At 41.4% G+C, this 21,486-nt stretch overlaps 1 protein-coding gene across 1 annotated transcript in view; it reads right to left on the reverse strand.

Moving 5' to 3' along the window:
- Nucleotides 1–20,453, reverse strand: part of LOC306696601 (sarcoplasmic/endoplasmic reticulum calcium ATPase 2) — a gene marked incomplete at its 3' end in the record, with an annotated part of 31,609 nt that extends 11,156 nt beyond the window's left edge. The window contains exons 1-7 of the mRNA XM_079160256.1: nucleotides 20,316–20,453; nucleotides 18,393–18,512; nucleotides 17,259–17,276; nucleotides 17,048–17,130; nucleotides 16,767–16,871; nucleotides 15,478–15,616; nucleotides 2,844–3,010 (exon numbers count right to left, since the gene is read on the reverse strand). Coding sequence (XP_079016382.1) covers nucleotides 2,844–3,010; nucleotides 15,478–15,616; nucleotides 16,767–16,871; nucleotides 17,048–17,130; nucleotides 17,259–17,276; nucleotides 18,393–18,510 — 630 coding nt within the window. The 5' untranslated portion in view covers nucleotides 18,511–18,512; nucleotides 20,316–20,453. The remainder of the gene's footprint in view (nucleotides 1–2,843; nucleotides 3,011–15,477; nucleotides 15,617–16,766; nucleotides 16,872–17,047; nucleotides 17,131–17,258; nucleotides 17,277–18,392; nucleotides 18,513–20,315) is intronic.
- Between the last annotated feature and the right edge of the window lie 1,033 nt (nucleotides 20,454–21,486).

Genomic DNA, 21,486 nt, shown 5'->3' on the forward strand with positions numbered 1-21,486 from the left:
TGATATTTTGATATATTTATGTTGTTTATTCCAACATTTTAAGACAAAAATTAATCAGCAAGGCGGTGACTATACTGGACACATTATTAGCATTTTGGTGACTTTTCTAGTTCATTCCAACAGGTCTGAAGTGTTTTAGAAGAGCTCTGAGTATAAAAAAACAGGAAGGGACATCATTATTAATCGATTACGGTTACTAAGCCTATCGAGTACTAAGCCTATTAAGGGTAAAAAAATAAAATATGGATGAACCTTTGTATGAAAAAAAAAAGATTAATGTACTTCTGGGTGAGTTGTGCACCATGTAAACCAACCAGCGCCTAAAATAATAATGCTAATTCTGATGTACCACCTCGTACATCGTCACATAATTTAACAGTTTGCACAGCTATGTGTTTCAAGCAGTGGTGGGCCGTCAGGGCCTGCAAAGCCTTCTCTGCTGGCCTAAACAGAATCACAAAGTTATAGCTATTTTATAATTTTTCTTAATTACACTACATGTATTATAATTTATAAAAATATTTTTCCCATTATCTTATTTTCTCATTGCACAACTACTGTCTTCCTCAGTTGCTCTGCTTCAGTGCAGCTTGTTTTAAGTAGAGCTTTTATCCAATCAGATTTCACCTCTGTGTCTCTAGGTAAGAAGAGAGGCCCCAGTCAACTGCTTTTGTTTTTACATCTGCAATAGCTTTAATATGGTTGTTTATATATTATTATTTGTACAACTTGTTTTTATGAATATGGATTTTTGTTTGGTTTAATATGTGATAGGAATCATTGTTACGTCCAATGTTGCTCTGGGGACATATTTAGCCGGTGCCAGTTTTGCCAACTTGGCGACTTTCTCGCTAAATCTGGTGACTTTCCAAACCCTCATGGCGACTTGTCAAAAGCTACTAGCGACAAATCCAGTGACTTTTTCTGGTGTTGTTGGAGACTTTTCTGGTGTTTAGACTCTGACGTGAAAGCACGTACGTTCTGCAGTTACTGTCGTGATCGAGCAGCGGGTGCTGCCGTGAGCCGCCCCAAAGCACTCACAGGCGGTTATTCTCACAGCAGCCTCGTGCAGCAGCAGTCCCAGCTGCAGTCAGAGCAGAGAGGAGACGCAGTCTCGGCGTATTCTCTGCAGTTAGTGTATCTAGAGGTGTTGGCTTCATTTTTACACAAAACAAATAATAACCATAGCTGTGTTTCAGCTGCAGGACAGCAGTGAAGGCCCAGGTATAAAATGCACGGCCCACCACTGGTTTCAAGGATATAACATGAGACACTCCCTTTGCCAAGAAATCAAATTTAAAAAGAGGCTCTGATGCGTTCTGATAACCGGGCTTCTCCTTAGTACAAAAGCAGAATACAGAGAAATCTATAAACATCTGTCCGATGTGTGTGGAGGTCTGTATGGTTATACTGGTGTTATACGATTTAATGAAGGTGAACACAGTGAACGACCGTGCTCTGACCTTCAGCCGTCAGCTGCTGTAGGGATTTCCTTTTCATACAGTAGCCTATAAAGCAGATGCTGTAAGAATCACTCCCTTTATTCTACTTTAACCACAGTACTGAATTGAAATAAATTCATCTGTTGTTGCAGCACATCTGCAGCAAGGTTTTAGTAGCACTTGTCTTTATATTTGAGACAAATCTCAAAGTAACATTCTTTGAACCTCTCCCACGGGTGTGTACCCTCCATTGTTGTGGTGGTTTCCATGGTGCCCAACTGATACAGAGGTACTTTTTCTTTTTACCAGACATCGTTTTTGTTTGTTTTTTAACTTTTAATTTGTTCCACTCTTCCATATCCTTTCCCGCACTCCGTAGACGAGGGACATGTGGTGTAGCTGTCAGAAAATGTGGCAGTTGCGCCACTCGGTGGAGCCTCTTATTTTTGAATGAGATTGAGTTACAGCGATGTTTGATGACCGCCCGAAAGGGCCGCACAAACCATAAAACAAACGCACCTCCTGCCCTCCAAGGAAGAAGGGAGTCGCAGTGTGCCTCGCTCTGCTCACTCAGGCAGTCCTGTTGATGAACTCTGAAGCATTAAGTTGTTGTTTGGTGACTGTGCAGTCCATTTATCTGAGGCTCATGCTAATGCTAAACTAGCATCTTGAACAGAAGCAGCTGCAGACAGCAGGACTCTAATTACACATGCTTCCAACAAAATCAACACAATGATGAACTGAATAAGCGCCACTGTCCTGCTCTGAAGGCATTACTGGTTGGAAGAAGTTATTAATTATTAACAGATAACTGATTTTTAAGGCAGTCGACTATCGGTTCAAGAAATTGCTTTAAATTTGCATCCCGATTCTGAGCCGATTAAAGCTCTACATCACTGCAACTCGTTTTTCTCAGAGCTGCAGAGCTCATTTTTTAGGTGTTCAGTGACCGCTGCCTCAGTAAGTAAACAATTAATATATTCTAATGAACACTGAGATAATTATTTAAGTAGAGAGGTCAGGTACATTTGTACTTTAAGGATAACAAATCCTATTAAAAGACCAATGAAATAGTGCATTTGTTTGGAACTATTTTCAGCGGTGGATTAATTAATTTGGTCTTCTAGTGAGTTTTTGTGGCAGCAGGTCGGTGTATATGAGTCCAAATAACCTACAGTATGTGTTGTCATGGTAATGAAAGAAAATGTCATCAAGAGCAACAATGTGGCTCATTGAAAAAAAAAAATATATATATATATATATATAAAAAAATATATAGAATAATTCTATCCTTCAAGTATAAATACTTAAACAATTGGTAGTCCCATGTCTGTCTTTCTCCTGGTTTTATGTTGATTGTATGTGAATTAGGAAAAGACAGATATGGCTGTTGAGACTCACAGAGAAGAGCATGTTCTTCTTGTCCTGGTTGACGGCTCGGGGATCCGGTACAGGGTCTGTGTGTTTGAGCACCGACACAGACTCCCCCGTCAGAATGGACTGGTCCACCCTCAGAGTGGTGGAACAGATGGACGTCAGCCTGATGTCAGCTGGGACCTTATCACCAACTGCAGGGTGTTGGGAACAGAAACAGAAAAACAATCTTAATTTCACTTTGTAATTAGTTCACATAAGGAAAAATGTGGTCTTTGTATTCAATCCTGTCTATGAACTTTGCTACCCTCACTTAAATAAGCCACAAGTAGTTGGCAAGAGGTGAGCCTCTAGAAATGTAAATGGTAGCATGACAAACTCTACAGTTAGACATCATCTAATACTTTTATACGATGTAGATAATGAAGCTTAGAGCTGCCTTCCCTCTCCCTCTCTTACTTACACACCATAAAAGAACAAGCAAGATACTAATCTGAAGATCATGAGACCCATCAGCTATGGTTAAATAGCACTCTCTCTGGATGACAAGCATTAAAACCACTCAAAATGTCAGACACTGTGGCTTAAACAAGCAAAGCACTTCACTTCTCCCCTTCCCGTCAAAGCTGCAGGTTGTGAACTTGCTCCTCAACGTGCTGCAGCTTCTCTAACAAACAGCATGGCATTTTTGCTTTGGATTTGGTGGAACATCTTAAAATATATTCACATTACAGGTACAGAAATGTTCTGTTAATTCATGAGCACATGGACATGTGACAGCATGAAAATTGTCACAGTTCAGCTCCCACAGCTCCCACAGTCTAAACTCCCTTCACCTGTTCACTCACCTGCCTCTGATCATTAATCAAGCCACTATTTAGACTCCTGCCTCCCAGACACACACTGCCAGTTGGTGCTTCGGTTTTCCATGCCAGACTCTCCAGCACTCTCTCCCGGACTGATCTCCTGTTACCAACCCTGCCTGTCCCTGTTCTACCTGCCTTGCCTGACTCCCGGTAAACCCATCAGCCTTCTGATCCTGACACTGATTAACTCTGCCTACCGTTTCTGGAAGTTTGAAAGAAAAAGCCAATCTTGTGTGTTGCATTTGGGTCCATATACAACCGGTGACAGAAAATAGTCTTTCCTTAATAAGATCTTCACTAGGATACGAGCCAAAACCTGGCCTATGTGTAACAGAAGTGAAATACAAATGTTTCACTTGTTTCCAAAGAGATTTCAAGTGGACATCATGTGTTCATGATATGAAGAAACCTGTCTCCATCACGCATAAATTAGGACAGATTGCTACACATCAAAGGTTAGCATTCTTTCTCTTGGAAGAGCCCAGCCTTTCATAAACTGTTTACAAGTGTTTACATATGTGAGTGAGTCAGAGGAAGCCAGAGAGAAATGAAGAAAGACACCTGAGCCTTTTGCTTTCTTTCTACATTGACTAGTGAAAGAAACTTATTACGAGATCTATCAAAGAACTACAAGGAAACGTTTGTAGATGTTGGAGAGAGAGAGAGCACTGAAACATTTTCACCAGAACAGAAATATTTATTTTTCACTTGCCCAATCGCCACAGAGTTTACTGGTCCAGGGTAAGCAGGCAAGCATTAATGGTGAGCCCTGACCTGCATCCTCCGGTTGCAAAAAGAAGTCTGGTTGTATAGAAGTCTAAGAGAAAATGACTCTACTTCTCTCTTGATTTATTACCTCAGTAAACATGAGTTTATGGTTTCAATCTCTAGTTTCAAGTCTTCTTCAACACAGTATGATGTTCATTTAGTAAATTATGGTCCATTTAGGGCGGGGCTACCTTGTGACTGACAGGTCTCTACCACGGCGTTGTCCAGAATCGGAGTTGTTTGTGTTTTCATCTTATAACTTTAACTCCTTCAGTGTTTTCCCTTCATGAAACTGTTATTCTTTGGTCATCTAAAAATGTTGTACTGAGTTCCACCCTCTCGTTACTTCTGGTTACAAAAACCAAGATGGTAGCGGCCAAAATGCTGAACACGAGGCTTCAAAACGGCAGTCCACAAACCAATGGGTGATGTCACCTAAAATACATCCACTTCTGATCATTTTTTGACATCATTCTTCTCATTTTCATTAAAAAAAATGTACAAATGATTATGGTGTGATTGTTGCAGGTATCTGTACCAAGCAAAACTGGGTTTTTTTCAGTCTGTGGAATATGACGTGAGGGCCGCGACATCTCTGTGGCACAACTACATTTAATTTAAATTGTTATTTTGACACAGATTTCGCATTTAATGGAGTGGTATTTAACATCCAGAGCAATAATATAGCAGCAAATATCTGTCTGCTATGTAAAGATATAGAGGTAGCCAACACGGTGCACCTGGTCGCCCGCAGGGACCACGTGAGTCGCCCGCAAGGCATGTTCTAAAAATAGCACTAGTCACCATGGAGCTCCGGAAAAAATGTTTAGTTGCTGTTCTTTTTTTAATCAAAAACGCTTGCATTAATGTAGATTTTAAAAGGTTGAGGCCGCCGCACCACACTAGGTTTTCAGGTTCCAAATGGTGGGCGCTTCCCGTTGGCGCGTCCTGCTCACCCAGTCGGCTCACGCGCCGCAAGCTCACCCAGTCGTCAGGCCTGTCAGGCCACGGGGGAACAACTCGTGGGTGGCGGTAGGCGAGGCAACGCAGTCCGACCGAAAAGGCACAGTCTAGGAGGTTTGAACATGGCTATAGACGAGACTTTTTACTAGTTTCTTCGTCGAGAAAAAGGTACCATTTAGAAAAGCTGGTGTCAGTGACAACAGACGGGGTTCCTGTCATGACGGGCCGCCGGCATGCAGGCTTCATTGTGCAATGCAAAGGTGAACCAGACTTCCCAAAATGTGGTGATTAGTACTAATGTAATAGGATTCATTTGAAAGAGTTGATTTTTTTTTTATCTTACATAACTGATAATTTGTATAAACATGGGACAGAGTTTGTTCAAAAATGTTACAAAGGTAGTGGTTAGTACAAATGAGACATGATGTGAAGGTATCAGTTAATTTCCTAAGAAATGTGAGACGTGTTAATTTGTACAAAAATATAACGTGTGATTTTGAACAAAATACACAATCATTGTTAATAATTATTGTGAGGAATAATTAACATTGACATGTGATCTCTTCACATTTATTATTATTATTATTATTATTATATGGGGACCGTGTCAGAACCACGCATGCTGGCTACGGGGGTTCCACAAGGTTCAAATCTGGGTCCCCTTTTCTTCTCGCTCTACACAACATCTCTGGGTTCTGTTATTTGCTCGCATGACTTCTCCTACCATTGTAATGCCGATGACACCCAGCTGGTTTTGTCATTTCCCCCCGGTGACACTCAAGTGGAGGCACGCATTGCTGCGTGCTTGGCTGACATCTCAAAGTGGATGGCGACACACCACCTCAAGCTCAACCTGGACAAAACCAAGCTACTGTTCCTCCCGGGGAGGGTTGCCTGCACCGAGACCTGTCCATCACCATTGATGATACCGTGGTGACGCCAATGCGGACTGCGAGGAATCTGGGTGTGACCATGGACGACCAACTGTCGTTCTCAGCAAATATTTCATCGGTTACACGCTCCTGCAGATTCCTGCTCTACAACATCAGGAGGATTCGCCCCTTCCTCACTGATGAGACGGTGCAGGTGCTCATCCAGGGTCTTGTCATCTCCCGCCTGGACTACTGCTACTCACTGCTTGCCTGAGCCCCAGCATCGGCCATCAGACCTCTGGAGCTTGTCCAGAACAGCTCGTCTGGTGTTCAATCGCCCCAAGTTCTCCCACACAACTTCCCTTCTCCGTTCTCTACACTGGCTACCTGTAAGAGCTCGCATCCAGTTTAAGACTCTGGTGCTAGCCTACAGGGCAGTGAAAGGAACAGCTCCTTCCTATCTCCATGCCATGGTCAAGCCCTACACCCCCGCCCGACCACTTTGCTCTGCTGCCTCTGGGCGATTGGTTGCCTCGTCGCTCAGAGGTCCCTGCGGCCGATCGACCCGGTCACGGCTGTTTTCTGTCCTGGCCCCACAATGGTGGAATGAACTCCCCACTGACGTCAGAACAGCAGAGTCGCTGCCCATCTTTCGTTGTAGGCTAAGAACTCACCTCTTCAAGATGTACTACCCCCGAGCCTTCCACTTAGCACTTATTGTATTCATATTAGTTTGTTGCACTTATTGTATTCGTATTAGTTTGTTTCTGCACTGTACTTTTGCTCTGGTTTATGCTCTTAGATCAGGGGTGGCCAACCCGCGGCTCCCGAGACGCATGCGGCTCTTTGCCCGGTTTCATGCGGCTCTTACGTTCATATCGAAGTTTGTATTTGTGTTTTTTTAATGTTCGTTTCGCTTGAGTTAAATACGGTATTTTCGTCAAACGCGCATGTGCGGCCACAGATTACGTTCCTCGTCGACCCATTTAACGCTGAGACGGACTGTTTGAAAGCCCCGCTAGTCACAGATGAGGATGCGGCTGAGTTGGAGATGATCGATCTTTGTGAGGAGGACCAACTCAAACCTGCTTTAAGGGACGGGACCATTGAGTTCTGGAAAAGTGTGCCAATGAAAAAAATACCCCAATGTCAAACGGGCTGCGCTTAAGATACTGTCAATGTTTGGGTCAACATACATCTGAGAGTCTGTTTTCTACCCTGAAACACGTGAAATCAAAGCATCGATCTGTTCTGACTGACACCCATGTGAAAGAATTGCTTCGAGTGGCAACAACGGAATACAAGCCAGATTTGAAGAGGATTGTTCAAGGCAAGGAATGCCAGAAGTCTCACTAAGGTGTGTGTGTGTGTGTGTGTGTGTGTGTGTGTGTGTGTGTGTGTGTGTGTGTGTGTGTGTGTGTGTGTGTGTGTGTGTGTGTGTGTGTTCGTGTTCGTTCTCTTTTTCATCTTAAATGAAGCCAGAGATTGACGCCAGGTTGTTCAGGCACTCGCTGATTCTGTGTAGATGGATGGATAGATCCATCTATACGCATACTCAGGGTTCCCACGGTACCTGGAAACCATGGAATTTATTTTTTCATTTTCCAGGTTTGGAAAAGTCATGGAAACTGAGCAAAAGTGAACACTTACATGGAAATTGAAACGGTTGTCCTGGAAAATTTTATTGGATGATGTGTAAAATAGTAATAAAATGAAACTATTGAGCACAGAATTAAGATGAGTTTATAAAAACCCTTTACATGTGAACAGCTTTTACTGTAGATAGAAATGGATGATCCAATGTTGTAGAGCATACCAGATAGGCATCCTATCTGGTATATTGGATGTTGGAATTTGATGCAGGCAACCTGGTGATATGGACTTTAAAAGTATAGTTTTGGATTGGTGGACTTCGGGAATAATAACCAAGAAACGTTACTCGCGATCTCAATAGAAGGGTCAAATACATGCATTTCCCAGCCAACACGGGAGCCTTGACATCTACAGTGAAACTTCTTATTCAAGTTTATCCTCAAATATAAGTAGCTGTGTTTTAACTGTATGCAACTGTGCTGCAACTTGCTAGCTAGCAGCTTACACTAGAATTGTTGAGGTAATTTTTACCTTGCTTTTAAAATACTAGAACTATGTTTGATCCCCATATGTATTTCACTCATTGACTTTTCCTAAAACCGTGTTATTCACCACATTTAGGGGAGTTTGTTTTGAATTTGGATTCATTAATGATGGTTAGCAAGCACATGCAGTGCAATCTTGCTAGCCAACATTCAGCTTGCTAACTAACTAGCTAGTGTTGGCTAGCTTTCATTGCTAGCTAACTACCAATACATTTTCACATTAGGCTGTGACATTACTTCTATACTATTTGACATGACCAGTCTAGTCTTGATCAATTTTGTAACATTCATTCTTATATCTACTTTTAGCTATTTTGTGATTTTTCGTTTTTTTCTTTAAAAAAATAATACTACTAAATAGGAACATTTGGGGTGAGACATTTTTGAAAAATCATTGATCATGATCAGACTGATTCTATACTGTTAAGCTAAGCTTACTAGTGAGGTTGCTGTACTGAGGAACCACAGGGGAATCAGCCTTATGTTTTCCCTTTTAGGTTCATTAGTTTGATTTACAAAAGCTTTTACAGAGTAAGAGTAGGCATACTACCCCTTCTACGTAAGAATCATAATCTCAAATGTGTGACGCATTAGGAGTGAGTGACAATGACACGCTGCAGATTCAAATCCTATTGGAAAGATGACTCCCAATACAAGGACTGGATTGGAGAGGTACCAGGAGATGTTCACAAGGCTTATTGCAAGTTTTGCCGCACGTCATTTGACATCAGCAATATGGGGGTCGCTTCCCTCAAGAGCCATTCAAAAGGACAAACCCACACCAAGGTAGCTGGACAGCTAAATAATGAAAGAAGAATGACAGATTTCTTGACTACAAAAACAGGAGAGGGAAGAAGCGGCCCAACAAGCCAGGATAACGAAAGTGACAGTCAGGCGCCCAGTACCAGCAGTGAACAGCCTACGGAAAAAGGCTCTGGAGCTCAGGGGAAAACATTTTTTTCAAGCTAAGCTGTATTTGAAGCAGAGATTCGCTGGGTCATGAAGATGGTCAGGTCACACTTCTCGTTCAACTCCAACTCTGACATTTCAAACACATTTGCTCAGATGTTCCCAGACAGCGAAATTGTCAAACAATTTACATGTGGCGCAACAAAATCGGCTGACCTTATATGTTTTGGCTTGTATCTTCATTTTAAAGAGCAGCTGATCGAAGACGTAAGAAAAGCAAAGTGTCATGTAGTGTCTTTTGACGAATGCCTTAACAAAGTGACACAAACAGAACAGATGGATATCATTCTGCGCTACTGGAGTGAATGCGAAGGGAAAGTAGCTGTGCGTTACTTCACTTCAGAGTTCCTAGGACACACTCAGGCAGAGAAGCTCTTGGAGGGTATCAACAGATCCCTGTCACCTCTGGACCCCAAGAAGCTCCTGCAAAGATCGATGGACGGCCCTACAGTGAATTGGAAGTTCTTAAGAATATTCCAAGAGGACAAGAGCAAAGAGGACCCAGATGCACCAAAGCTCATCAACCTGGGAAGTTGTGGTCTGCATGTTGTGCATGGAAGTTTCCAGACCGGAGAGAGGGAAACAGGTTGGAAAATCGGAGATGCGCTGAGAGCACTTTGGCAGGTGTTCCATGACTCGCCAGCAAGGTGAGAGGATTTCAGTGAGCTGACTAAAACGGCAAGATTTCCTCTGAAGTTCTGTGCCACTCGATGGGTTGAAGACTTGCAAGTTGCTGAGCGGGCAATCGAAGTGTGGCCAGCTGTGACGGCGTACAGCCACAGCCACAAGAAACTTCCGAAGAGTAAAGTGCCAACATCTGCGTCCTACTTGACAGTCAAGAAGGCAACCGAAGACCCTCTTTTCCTGGCTAAACTTGAGTTTTTCGCTTTTGTTGCAAGACTGCTGAAGCCTTTTTTGGAGGTATTTCAGACAGATGCCCCAATGGTGGCATTCTTGGCAAAGGAGCTCGAAAGCACCCTGACAGGCCTGCTGTCATGCTTTATCAAGAGAGAAGAGCTGGCAAAGATCAAGACACCTCTCCAGCTCACTAAACTGGACCCCCAAGAGAAGCAAATCCATGTCCCACTCAAACACCTGGACATAGGATTTTCAACCAAGCAGGCTTTGCAGAAGGCATCTGAGAAGCTCCAGGAAAATCCAGTGAAAATCGTGGAGTTCAAAAAAGAATGTGTCTCCTTACTTGCAATGACCTGCAAGAAAATGATGGGGAGAAGTCCTCTCATGTATCCAGCTGTGCGGCATATGAGGTCCCTTGACCCTGTGATGATTGTGACAGAAACCGAAGGTGCAACAGCAATGTTTGAGAAACTCCTTAAGGTTCTCCTCAATGCTGGATGGTGCCCTGTCACAGAGTGTGACAAAGTCCTTTCTCAGTATAAAGCATTCTCACTCGATGTCAACACAAACCACAAAGCAGAGTTCCAAGAATTTGTTTACAGCTGCAGACTTGATGAATTCTTCGGAAGATATCTCAGTGGCAAAGAAGAGTATGCAGAACTGTGGAACATCATGAAATGTCTCTTCACGCTGTCTCATGGACAAGCTGCAGTAGAAAGGGGGTACTCAGTTAACAAGGATATGCTTGTTGAAAACCTACAGGAGAAGACGCTAATAGCAATGCGCTTGGTCCACGATGCAATGGCTGGGCACACAGATGAAGCTCTTCCAAAAGACCTCAAGCAACACTGCAGAGGAGCAAGGACAAGATATGAGATGTATCTGGAAGACCAGAAGAAGTTGAGAGAGCAAACCACCAAAGAGAACAAAAGAAAGGATCTCTGCCAGGAAATCCAGAAAGTGAAAACAAAGCGGCAAAAAGTAATGACAAGCGCTGAAACAATGGAGAAAGAAGCACATGAAATGGCAGTCATGGCAGAGAAGAAGCACGATTTTACACTGCTGTCAAAATCAAATGCCTATCAGAAAGGGGTTGCTGATAAAAAGGAAGAGGTGGCAGCTCTAGACAAAGCCCTGAAAGAGCTGCAAGAGTCTGTCAATAAGTTAAAGCAATGAGGTATGTGCAATAGCCTTTATGGATGTATGAAAGATTGTAATATTTATTGGTCACCCTCCTAAAGACAAATATAACACCATTTTAGCTTATGGAGATGACCAATTTTAACTCAAAATAACATTCTGTTTCAGATCTTCAGACTGTAGAGAGGAGGAGGAAGAGGAGGGGAGAAGCCAGGAGGGCACAGAAGGAAAGAGGGAGGAGGAAGAGAAGAGGGGAGAAGATGAAAGAGGAGGATAAGAGAGTAGAGGATGACAGAGGAAAAGGGAGAAGAGTGGAGAGGAGTTGAGAAGAATAGGAAGAGAAGACAGGAGCGGACACGAGAGGGGAGGTGTGGAGAGAAGAGGACAGGATGAGATAGGAGAGGAGTGGAAGAGAGAACATATATCAATCCCAGTGCTCATGTGTCTCAAAGTTCCAGTTCAATAAATTGTTGTTCATCTACAGCTTGTTGCATTATTTCATCCATTGATATGCCTATAGATCATCACTTAATATGGTACCTGGAAAATCAGGAGGTAGCATGGAATTTTTTTTCAAGGCAAGCGTGGGAACCCTGATACTGTCTCTCTCTGGAGGGGCCAGCTTGCATGCCTCCAATTTGGTCATCTATTAAGATTAATTTTGATATTAAATTGACTGTTCCAGTAATGCTGTGTCCTGTCAGGTTAGTGTATTTATGTTAATGAGGAGGGCGGGATCATTGTCCCTTTAAAGACCCAACAGTGTTTTTTTGGTCCTTATAAGTCACACTTTTGTCAAAATAGAAATGTCTGCCTACACCACAATAGAATTAGGTTGCTGTGTATGAAGTTGTGTAGGTTGTATCTGAAATCTAAAGTGAGCTGAATTTTTTTCAGATTTTTTGAAGTGATTTAACCTAACTGCCAAAGCTGTGGGACCTCAGGAAAGGGTAGTCCATCCAAACCGTGTGCGTGTGCGTGTGCGTGTGTGTGTGTGTGTGTGTGTGTGTGGGGCTCTGGCTCGTTGGCCACCCCTGTCTTAGATGATTGTTTAAAAAAGGAGATGTGCTTATGACTTCTGGTGACTAGTAGTTCTGTTGAATACAGTTATTGTAAGTCGCGTTGGATAAAAGCGTCTGCTAAATGACTAATGTATTATTAAAAGGTGATCTGTGCAACTTTGTTATTCAGGAAGTTTGTATCAAACAAGTAGCCCTTCGTACCGCTCGGTGCCCTTGAAGTACCTCTCAGTTTCAAAAAGGTTGGTGACCCCTGATGTAGAGGAATTATGTCTACCTCCCTCTGTGTGCGTTATCAGCTTCTCTTTGCTTCCGGGTCATACAGGGTTACGTCTGATAACACCGTCCTGACCGACAGCATCATGGTGGAGGCGTAGCCACCCTGCGGTTCCCTCTCAGGTAAACACTGTTAGCTCTGTCAGCATCAATAGTTGTGACCATGTGGATGTGCTCTTGCCATGTGCTCTGAACAAAGGGATTGGGCATACAGGCCCTGCAGAGCAGTCAGCATTCAGAATCGCGGCTGGCCAAATCTGAGTTTGCCAACGGGTTTCTGTGTGATAGAGTAACAGTAGTGAGGGTCTGCCTTGTTTTGAGTGCAGATGTTTGGATTTGGAGCTAGTCATGGTTAAACATTGTGTAATAGTGATACTATTGGTTGGAAGATATGTTTCTAAAACTTGATGTTTCTACGTAAATACCAGTGGAGATAACAATAGCATAGTAGCTTAGCACATTATTTACTAACGTTAGCACTTCTATGCTACTTTTTTTTTGTGAATAAAGACCTATCCGGCTTTACAGGAACACTTTTGTCTCAAAGCCAGGTGATGTGGTGGTTCACTTTTACACAATTTCTATCTTTGTTCTTTTAACCTGTTGCTGCTGAATAAGTTTGACATCCTGGACCCTTCTGTCTGCTTCTCTAAAATTGTTTTAATTGTGAAATGTTAAAATGCCATCAATAAGTACAACGCCACTTAATATGTTGGCAGCTATTTTAGATTTAGTGTGCCTTACTCTCTAAACAAAACAGCTTAATGGTTTAGTCAGATTGTAGTAATTTTTATAGTTTGTCGACATACATTTTATTGAAAATGTATTCCCTCTTAATTTGTCTGCTACTTTTTAATTTAGTCTTAGTCCTGTGTCCATTTTTTTTGTCATCGTTGGACATCTCAGTTAGTGCAAACTAAATTATCTGATGAAGAACACAGGTTGAATTATTAGGAATACAGTCCTCCTGACTGCTCATTAGTGATGCCTGGGTCAGTGCAGTGCCCAACATGCAAAATTTGCATTAATCCACCATCAGAACACTTTGTGAGAGTGAGAGAAAACAAGTGCTCGTGGAAAACAAGGTCGACGAACATTTGTAGTTAGTTTTCAATAATTAAATTTGCAAAAAATCTGACCGATTTGCTGTGGAAATCAGAGATGTGGTCAGCGACTCAGAGGTCTGGAAACAGACTACCTCAACAGGTAAGTGACTCAGAAATAAAACATCACAGCTGGTACAAACACAAAGGTTATACTGTTTAGATGTGCTGTTCTGTAGAGAAACCTTTAAGTTGTCAAGAATACATTGTAAAATCAGCCCAAATTACTAACACAAACTACTAGCAGCTTCATTCCAAAAATGTGCGTCTCTACACAGTAAGTTATATTGTTCACTACATTATGTTTGGCCAAAAACATTGGAAAAAGAATAGAACTGTGAGTCACATTAAACAGAGCTTCCAGCTCTGATTAGTGTCACTGAGTTCCCATGCTCTGGAAGCTGAATACTTTTACTGCAGACAGTACACTGGATCACTCACTTGTAACCCTGCTTCCTCTCTCTGAGCAGCCTGAAATAGCAATGGGTATCTGGAGGATTCAACACTTTTCTGACTGGGTCAAGATAAAATCATTCTGTTACTACAGCTGACTGTGTTCATTCAACCCAGCTGGACTGAGGTAATCTGTCGATACAACCAACCTCAACGTGCTGATTTAAATACAAAACACACCAGTGGCTTTACAACCTTCACAATCTCCCAAAAAAGCCAGAGCACTGAACTAGAGATGCACCAATCGATCAGCAGCATGAGTGGTTATCGCCGATGAGTCTCGTATATCTGAATATTTTTTTCTTTTTTTTTTTGCTGGTCAAATTTACACATTGTAGTAGTATAGCATGATGGTTTTACATCACAGCCACACACACACACATCATGTAGTGAGTGTGGAAGTTCTTCAGCTTGAGTGAAGAAGATATAGAGATCGCAATATGTAACAACTGCACATCCACAACAAGCCGTGCAGGAACAACCTTCAAAAGCAAGGCTTTCTTGGAACTAAATAATCAATAGTCGATGTTTTATGATCATTAGGATCATACAATTGATTTTCAATGAAAGAAAATGTACAAAAAATAGTTGTGTATGCTGTCAATTATAGTTCTTGGAAAGAAAGAAGATTGCAATCAGTGGATCTCTACACTGAATCAAATGTCATTAGCATACTGTTAAAAACGGATTTATTTCAGCTTTAATGAAACAATACTACAAAACCTTCTCAGATTGCTGCTTTGAGATGAACTCCAATCAAATATTTTCCATGACGGCTTTGTGTGCCTCTCACTGAGTTTCCATGACGACAACAGCCAGAGGAGAGGGCAGAGATTAAGATGTTTGCAGAAATGACTAAACAAAGAATCCACCGTGTTATTTCAACCACGTATAAACTACAACGCAGTGTAAATGCATTGTCTTTCCAAGCTCATTGCAGCACTACAGACACACTGTTAGACAGCACATCAAGTGTGTGTAAAAACATGTTTCCATTACTGATAGCTCCCGTTCATATTCCTGATTTTTCCCTTCAGACCACCTTCTCTCTTTTGAAGAAGTTTCTTTTCCCCCGACCCGATCCAATCCTTTCATACTGAGCATGTGCTGATATCGAGCCCCGATCCAATCCTTCTAATTTTCTGGATAATACAGCTGCACAGTGCACACTTCAAGTACATTTAAGGTAAGAAGTGAAGAGAATGCCACTTCTTGTGGTGTTATTTGTCTACTTACCAGCGACCTCCACGATGTCTCCAGGAACGATTTCTCGGGCTCTGATTCTCTGGACGCTCTTCCTGTCCTGTCGGTACACCTTGCCCATCTCTGGCTCGTACTCCTTCAGAGCCTCAATGGCATTCTCTGCATTACGCTCCTGTGGGACATGGCAACATGGAAAGCTTCTATGAGTTTCTTTGAATTAATGGAACAAATGCATGGTTGTCCTCATGGAAGGAGTGACGGGTAGCAACAGTTATTATTGCACAAGAGACAGTTCTCTGTTTGAGACATGGACATTTTTCAGCAGTGGTTCAAAAGTGGGGAATGGTTCATGAACAGTAGAGAAAACACAAGTACACAGACCAGTTATTTCTGTTTGATTCTCACCATCCATGAGAGCATTTCAATGGCCATCCAACAGGCTTTAAAAACCTGTGGTTGCTCTCACTCTGTTAAAACCCAAACTAGGTCAACAGGAAACGCCAGACCAAGTAAGAAACAAACCAACAGGAGGAACTACGCTGTGGTCCCACATGTAGCCAGTGTCTCTGAAAGGAATTCTGAGAGCTGTTTCTTTTATTCAGCCTTCTATCATTGATATAAACGGGGTGGACAAAATAATAGGCAAGGAGAGGTTGAAACAAAACATTAGAACGGTCATGAAGGGAGGACCTAGTGCCGGTCTGTTGTAGGCATGACAACTAAACAATATGGAAACACAAAATACTCACCTCAAAACTATTTTATTATTATTATTATTATTATTATTATTATTATTATTATTATTATTATTATTATTATGGTAACTATTTATACCAGCAACTATGCAAATTTGAGAGAGTTGCAGCACTTTTTCAAAAACAGGTTTAATAAATTTGTGCAGGTAGAGGACCAACTACCAGGATCCTTTTGACTCAGAGCAGCGTCTGTCAGTCTGTTAAACTGTTGAATAGCCTAAACTACTGCAAGATATTGTATTGACTTTCCTTTGAGCCAAATGCTCTGAGGGAATTTGACACTAAATAAGTTTAGAATATGTCTGTTCCTCACAATGTGATTGGTTGATGCCTTTATTCACAGTGAGAAAGCTCAGAAAGAAATCGACCTGTTCCAAAAACAAATAACGTTGTTTTTTTTTCTCCATGTAATATTTGCGTTCTGTGTGAAAGAACTCATGACAAGACAACAGTTTGAGAAAATATTTGATGTGCGAAAAATCTCCTGAAGCAGACTAAATACATTTCGTAACATTTTAAAAGGTCTTCAATATTGTCAATATACAAAACTTGCACCACATTGTTTACCTGCCACACTCCCACAATAGCATTGGCGATGAGGATGAGGAGGATGACGAAGGGCTCAACAAAGGCTGTGATTGTCCCCTCCCCTTCTTCAAACCAAGCCAGGGTCTACGAGAAAGACAAGACGGACAGATAGGTGAATTTGCGTTATTATTAAAACTTGTGTGTGTGCGTATATAGCCGGGTTAAACTAATGGATCTGTTTACACAACTACACAGTCCATACAAACTTGGACACACTATTACCAGTGCTTGTATATGTGAGGGTGTATGTGTTTCCTTACAAAGGAGATGCACGCAGCCAGCAGCAGGATTCGGACCAACAGATCCTCAAACTGTTCCAGGACCAGCGCCCAAAGTGACTTCCCTGCATGAGGACACCAAGGAGCACAATGAGCAAAGAAAGAATCTTTACTCCAGATGAGATACTGATGACCATGGAAGAAACACAAAGACAGAAGAGGATGTAATACAACTGATAGACTGATAGCTCACCTTCTTCAGCTGGCAATTCTGTGAGTAAAGAAAAATTAAAGGTAGATAGAAAGGATGGAGAAAAGGAAAAGATGACATCATCAACACTGCTTCTTTGATTCATAAATGACAGTGCGGAGTAGTGAGCAGTTCTTTTTCTTTCCTCAAGCACTTGCAGCATATGATTTTTTGCAGCAGCAGCAGGACTTGATTGATAATGTGCTTGCTGATACTTGAACATGATGCAGATATACAGGACATCTTTTACTGAAAACAATACATGATGCAGGGGCAGCGAAATACTTTGAATAGTGGATCATGTACAGAAAGATAGAGGGAGTTCAAAAAAGTGAATGTGTAGTTTTTAATTACACTGCAAGACAACCTTGTGTGCTTTAGAAAATAACTACACAACACTAAAGTGTTTAACATTTGATATTACAGTAGTTTACTGGTGTACACACATATTTAAAAAGTATTTCTGTATCTGCTGCTCTAAAATGTGTTTAAAATGAATCTAATATATTTTAACCAGTAATGCAGTGTATTGTCTAGGTGCTCATTTAAAATATAGGCTATTTTGTAGAAATTTGTAAATTAGTAAAGTTAAAACAGGCTTGAGGGCCCACTTCAAGATTACGATGCAAATGTGAATGTAAGGCATAAATCTGTTTAACATTAAGATGTAACAAACAGAACAGAAATAAATGGTAAAAGATTGGTTTCTGTGCCAAGCGGTTGAGACAGAGATACTTTCACTAAATGTAGTTTAAATCCCCAGATATAATGGATGTACTGCAGAATGACAGCACTGTCCAGTAAATGTGTTTCCATGTACACATTAACTGAACACGTCATCAATACAATGGTAGCAAATGAGAAGCCTTTAACCTGAATGTAGTCTAATGTTGTATGAATATGTTTTATTATGATAATGGTTATCATTGTGTTAGTGGCAGTAGTAGTAAAAAGTGTAGTAACTTCATCATCAACATAAACAAAAGATGGATGAAATCCACTGCACACTTTAACTCTCATGAGACTATGGTAGATAGATAGATAGATAGATAGATAGATAGATAGATAGATACTTTATTCAATAGTCCATTTCTTTTGAATAAGTGTTCAGTGAGAGAAGAAGACGAAGAAAAGTACCGTTGGGTCCCCATCTCTCCCTGGTCTTCTTCAGCTGCTCACAGCTCAGACCTGTAGACTCATTGACACTGAAGAAGCCCAAAACCTCCTCCACCGTCTTAGTATGAGCATTATCCATCACTATGGAGGCAGGAGGAGACAGAACACAAGACAATATCGATATCAGCAATAAGCTTCTTCAATACCCGTCAAAGCCTTATTTTAATAACTTACAGGGGCCGTTTGAAACTGTTAGAAAAGCAGTTTGTGTCTAGAATCATCCAGAAAGGTAATATGGGTTTAATAAGGCTGACACTTATATTTAAGGTTGAAAATGTAAACAGCTAATATCTGTTGCTGTATTCAACATTTTACAATTTTCATGATAAGATACCAAATCAGACACGCCACTTCAGCAGCATCTTCCAAATCCCATTTTAAAACCTTTTATCAGAAAGCATTTATGAATATGTTGCTGGGTTTTATATGGCTTTCAGCTGTGTTCTATGCTTTGGTATTGTTGTTGTTGTTGTTGATGATCCCTCTGTTGTTTGTATTTTATTCTGATGTTATTGTATTCTGATGTTATTGTATTGCTGTTTCTGGTTTTTATCTGCTGTTTCTGTTGTAACCTTGGTAATTAAAGTGCTATATAAATTAAGTTCATTAGTATCATTATATAAAATATTTTTTTTTAATTCAGTGATTATGTCAGACTAATGTTCTCATTAGTCCCATTTTTCATACGAGATATAGAGCAAAGTGACTGATAAGAGGGCAGTATTTCCGTTACTCATGAAAGGTATCCTGCTTCTTCAATGTGTAGCAACGACTCACTGTTACAGCATGACCTGGCTGGGGAGTCGCACGTACTGTATAGCCAAGCAACCAGAGACAAACGGCCCGAGAGACGTGGACCATTATCCACAGGGTCTGAGCTGGCTCTGAAAAAACATCATCTCCCTGGGTTGCATCCAATTACACAATATGTATGTGTTTTTTTAGAATGTACTTCTCTGAAAGGCTACTGGGTCTCGGACCTATGTCACTCCAGACTCCATTTCTTCTTCTTTTTTACAATATCACACTGTCTTGCCCATTGACACATCAGAAGTACCAGTTGGACCAAGACCAGAGGCCTGTTGTAGTTAGTAAATGTGTAAACTTTGGTTGACATCTAATGCACCCAGTGGGCTAGTTTTCACACATTTAGAGATTATCAAACGGTAATAAATCATGTGCACGTTATTTTGATGATCTCCATCCACCACTGTGACCGTGTGTAAGCGAGCGGCTTGGAGTCATTAAAAAACTTTTTACATTATTTAACGTTACCGGTACGTGCTTCATGGTAGATCGTCTATGCCAAATGTATCACAAGACTCGTTAACATTCGTCAGGGGCCTAAATCAGGTTGTACGACGTGGACAATAAGATTATTAACTCCAGAGGATCTTCCGAAAATCACTTATGCCAATATCTGCATCTGCAAAGAACAACGTTGAGCGGCCGCCCCTGCATTGTGCACAGGTGCCAGACATCATGCTAACAATTGCAACGACACAAGAATGATGAGGACACTTCCGGTCATTTGCTTAACGTAAGGCATAAAATAGGAAGGGTTAACGTTACACACTTACTAGCTGTTATTACGAGGAGCCTCGCCTGAATTCTGGGTAATATGGATGACATAACGGTAAAATGTGCAAAGACACTGCTGGTGAGGCTTGCCAGCAATATGAAATGGCTGCACAATTAACTGGTTATACGCGTAAACCTTAAGTCAAATGACAGGTGAAATAAGCATTACAGGCTAAAGCCTTCGCACCACAAGCTAGTAGCTAGCTAGTGAGCTAATTTACATGGACGTCCTGTAGTTGAGCTAGCTAGGCAGCTAGCGCTATGTTCTAACGTTAATCCTCAGGAGATGAACAGGTTGCTTACCAGAGTGTAACGTCCGTCCACTGTCACTACACTTTTAGTAAAACACGGTATATCGCAGCACCATGCGTTTTGGATTGAATTCCCCACAGCAACGAATAAAGCAGCAACAAATATCTAAAAAAATTGCTTTTACAACAGGCTAGCTTAGTTATGCCGTGACAGCTGCTCACATCTCTATTGTAACAATAACGTTATTTAATTCCCGAGTGGTAAAATATTGTCTGTTAAAAAACATTAAGGCTTATTTAAGGCAAATTATTCTCCAAATGTGGTTCAAGACTATTTTATACAGACAGCGTCGTATTATTACTCCTTATCCTGGCTGCAGGAGTGTCTGTGGGTCACTAATACTCAGCCTACAGGCAACAGCAGCCAATACAAATCAAGCTACCCCGTCACAAAATACAACTTCCGGGCTTAACCTTCAAAGTAAACATTTCTGCTTAAGAAATACTACATGCCGTGATATAATGTGTCATCGAATTTCAGGACAATGCTTGGTTCAGGGTATTATCGACCAAAGGAGAACTGACAGCTGTATTTGTTCCAATACCAACAGATGTTTTACTTTTATTTTAAATAAAAATCGTCTGACTTCTCATACTATCGCGGGTAACTCTGTCTACCTTGACGCTGCTGCTCCGTAATGACCGTGATTAACGGCATTTGCCAGTGCAAAAAACCAACGGAGTGAAGCACAAACCAATGAGAGGCCCGGGAATCAGACTGACGCAAAACATTAACGCACCAACGTGTAGAATCCTCCTAAATCCCGCCCACTATAATCCTTTACAGCAGAAGCGCCCGCCTCTGATCCCAGTCACCCAGCTCTCGATCAATCAGCGGGCGGTGCGTCTGCGGTCGCTCAAATGATCGACATGCGAACCAATCAGCTTTGCGTGTTTGGCGGCACTGCAGAACACTGCCCAACCTCCAAAATGAGTGTTTCAAAGATGACATTTATAAAACACAGCGTCTGACACGTTTTTCATACACTGGTCAATTTTGAGATTTTAGTCTGTTTTTCTTTCATAACAAGAAGCAAGAAAACCTCCAAAGTACACATCCAGGTGTTTATTTTATTACTTAGTTTATTTGCTTCTGTAGATTTCTCCTAAATTCACCAAAAGTTACCATTAGATAATGTCTCATTTGCATATTTAAACATAAC

This window comes from Pholis gunnellus (genome assembly GCF_910591455.1).
Source record: "Pholis gunnellus genome assembly, chromosome: 5".
Lineage (NCBI taxonomy): Eukaryota > Metazoa > Chordata > Actinopteri > Perciformes > Pholidae > Pholis > Pholis gunnellus.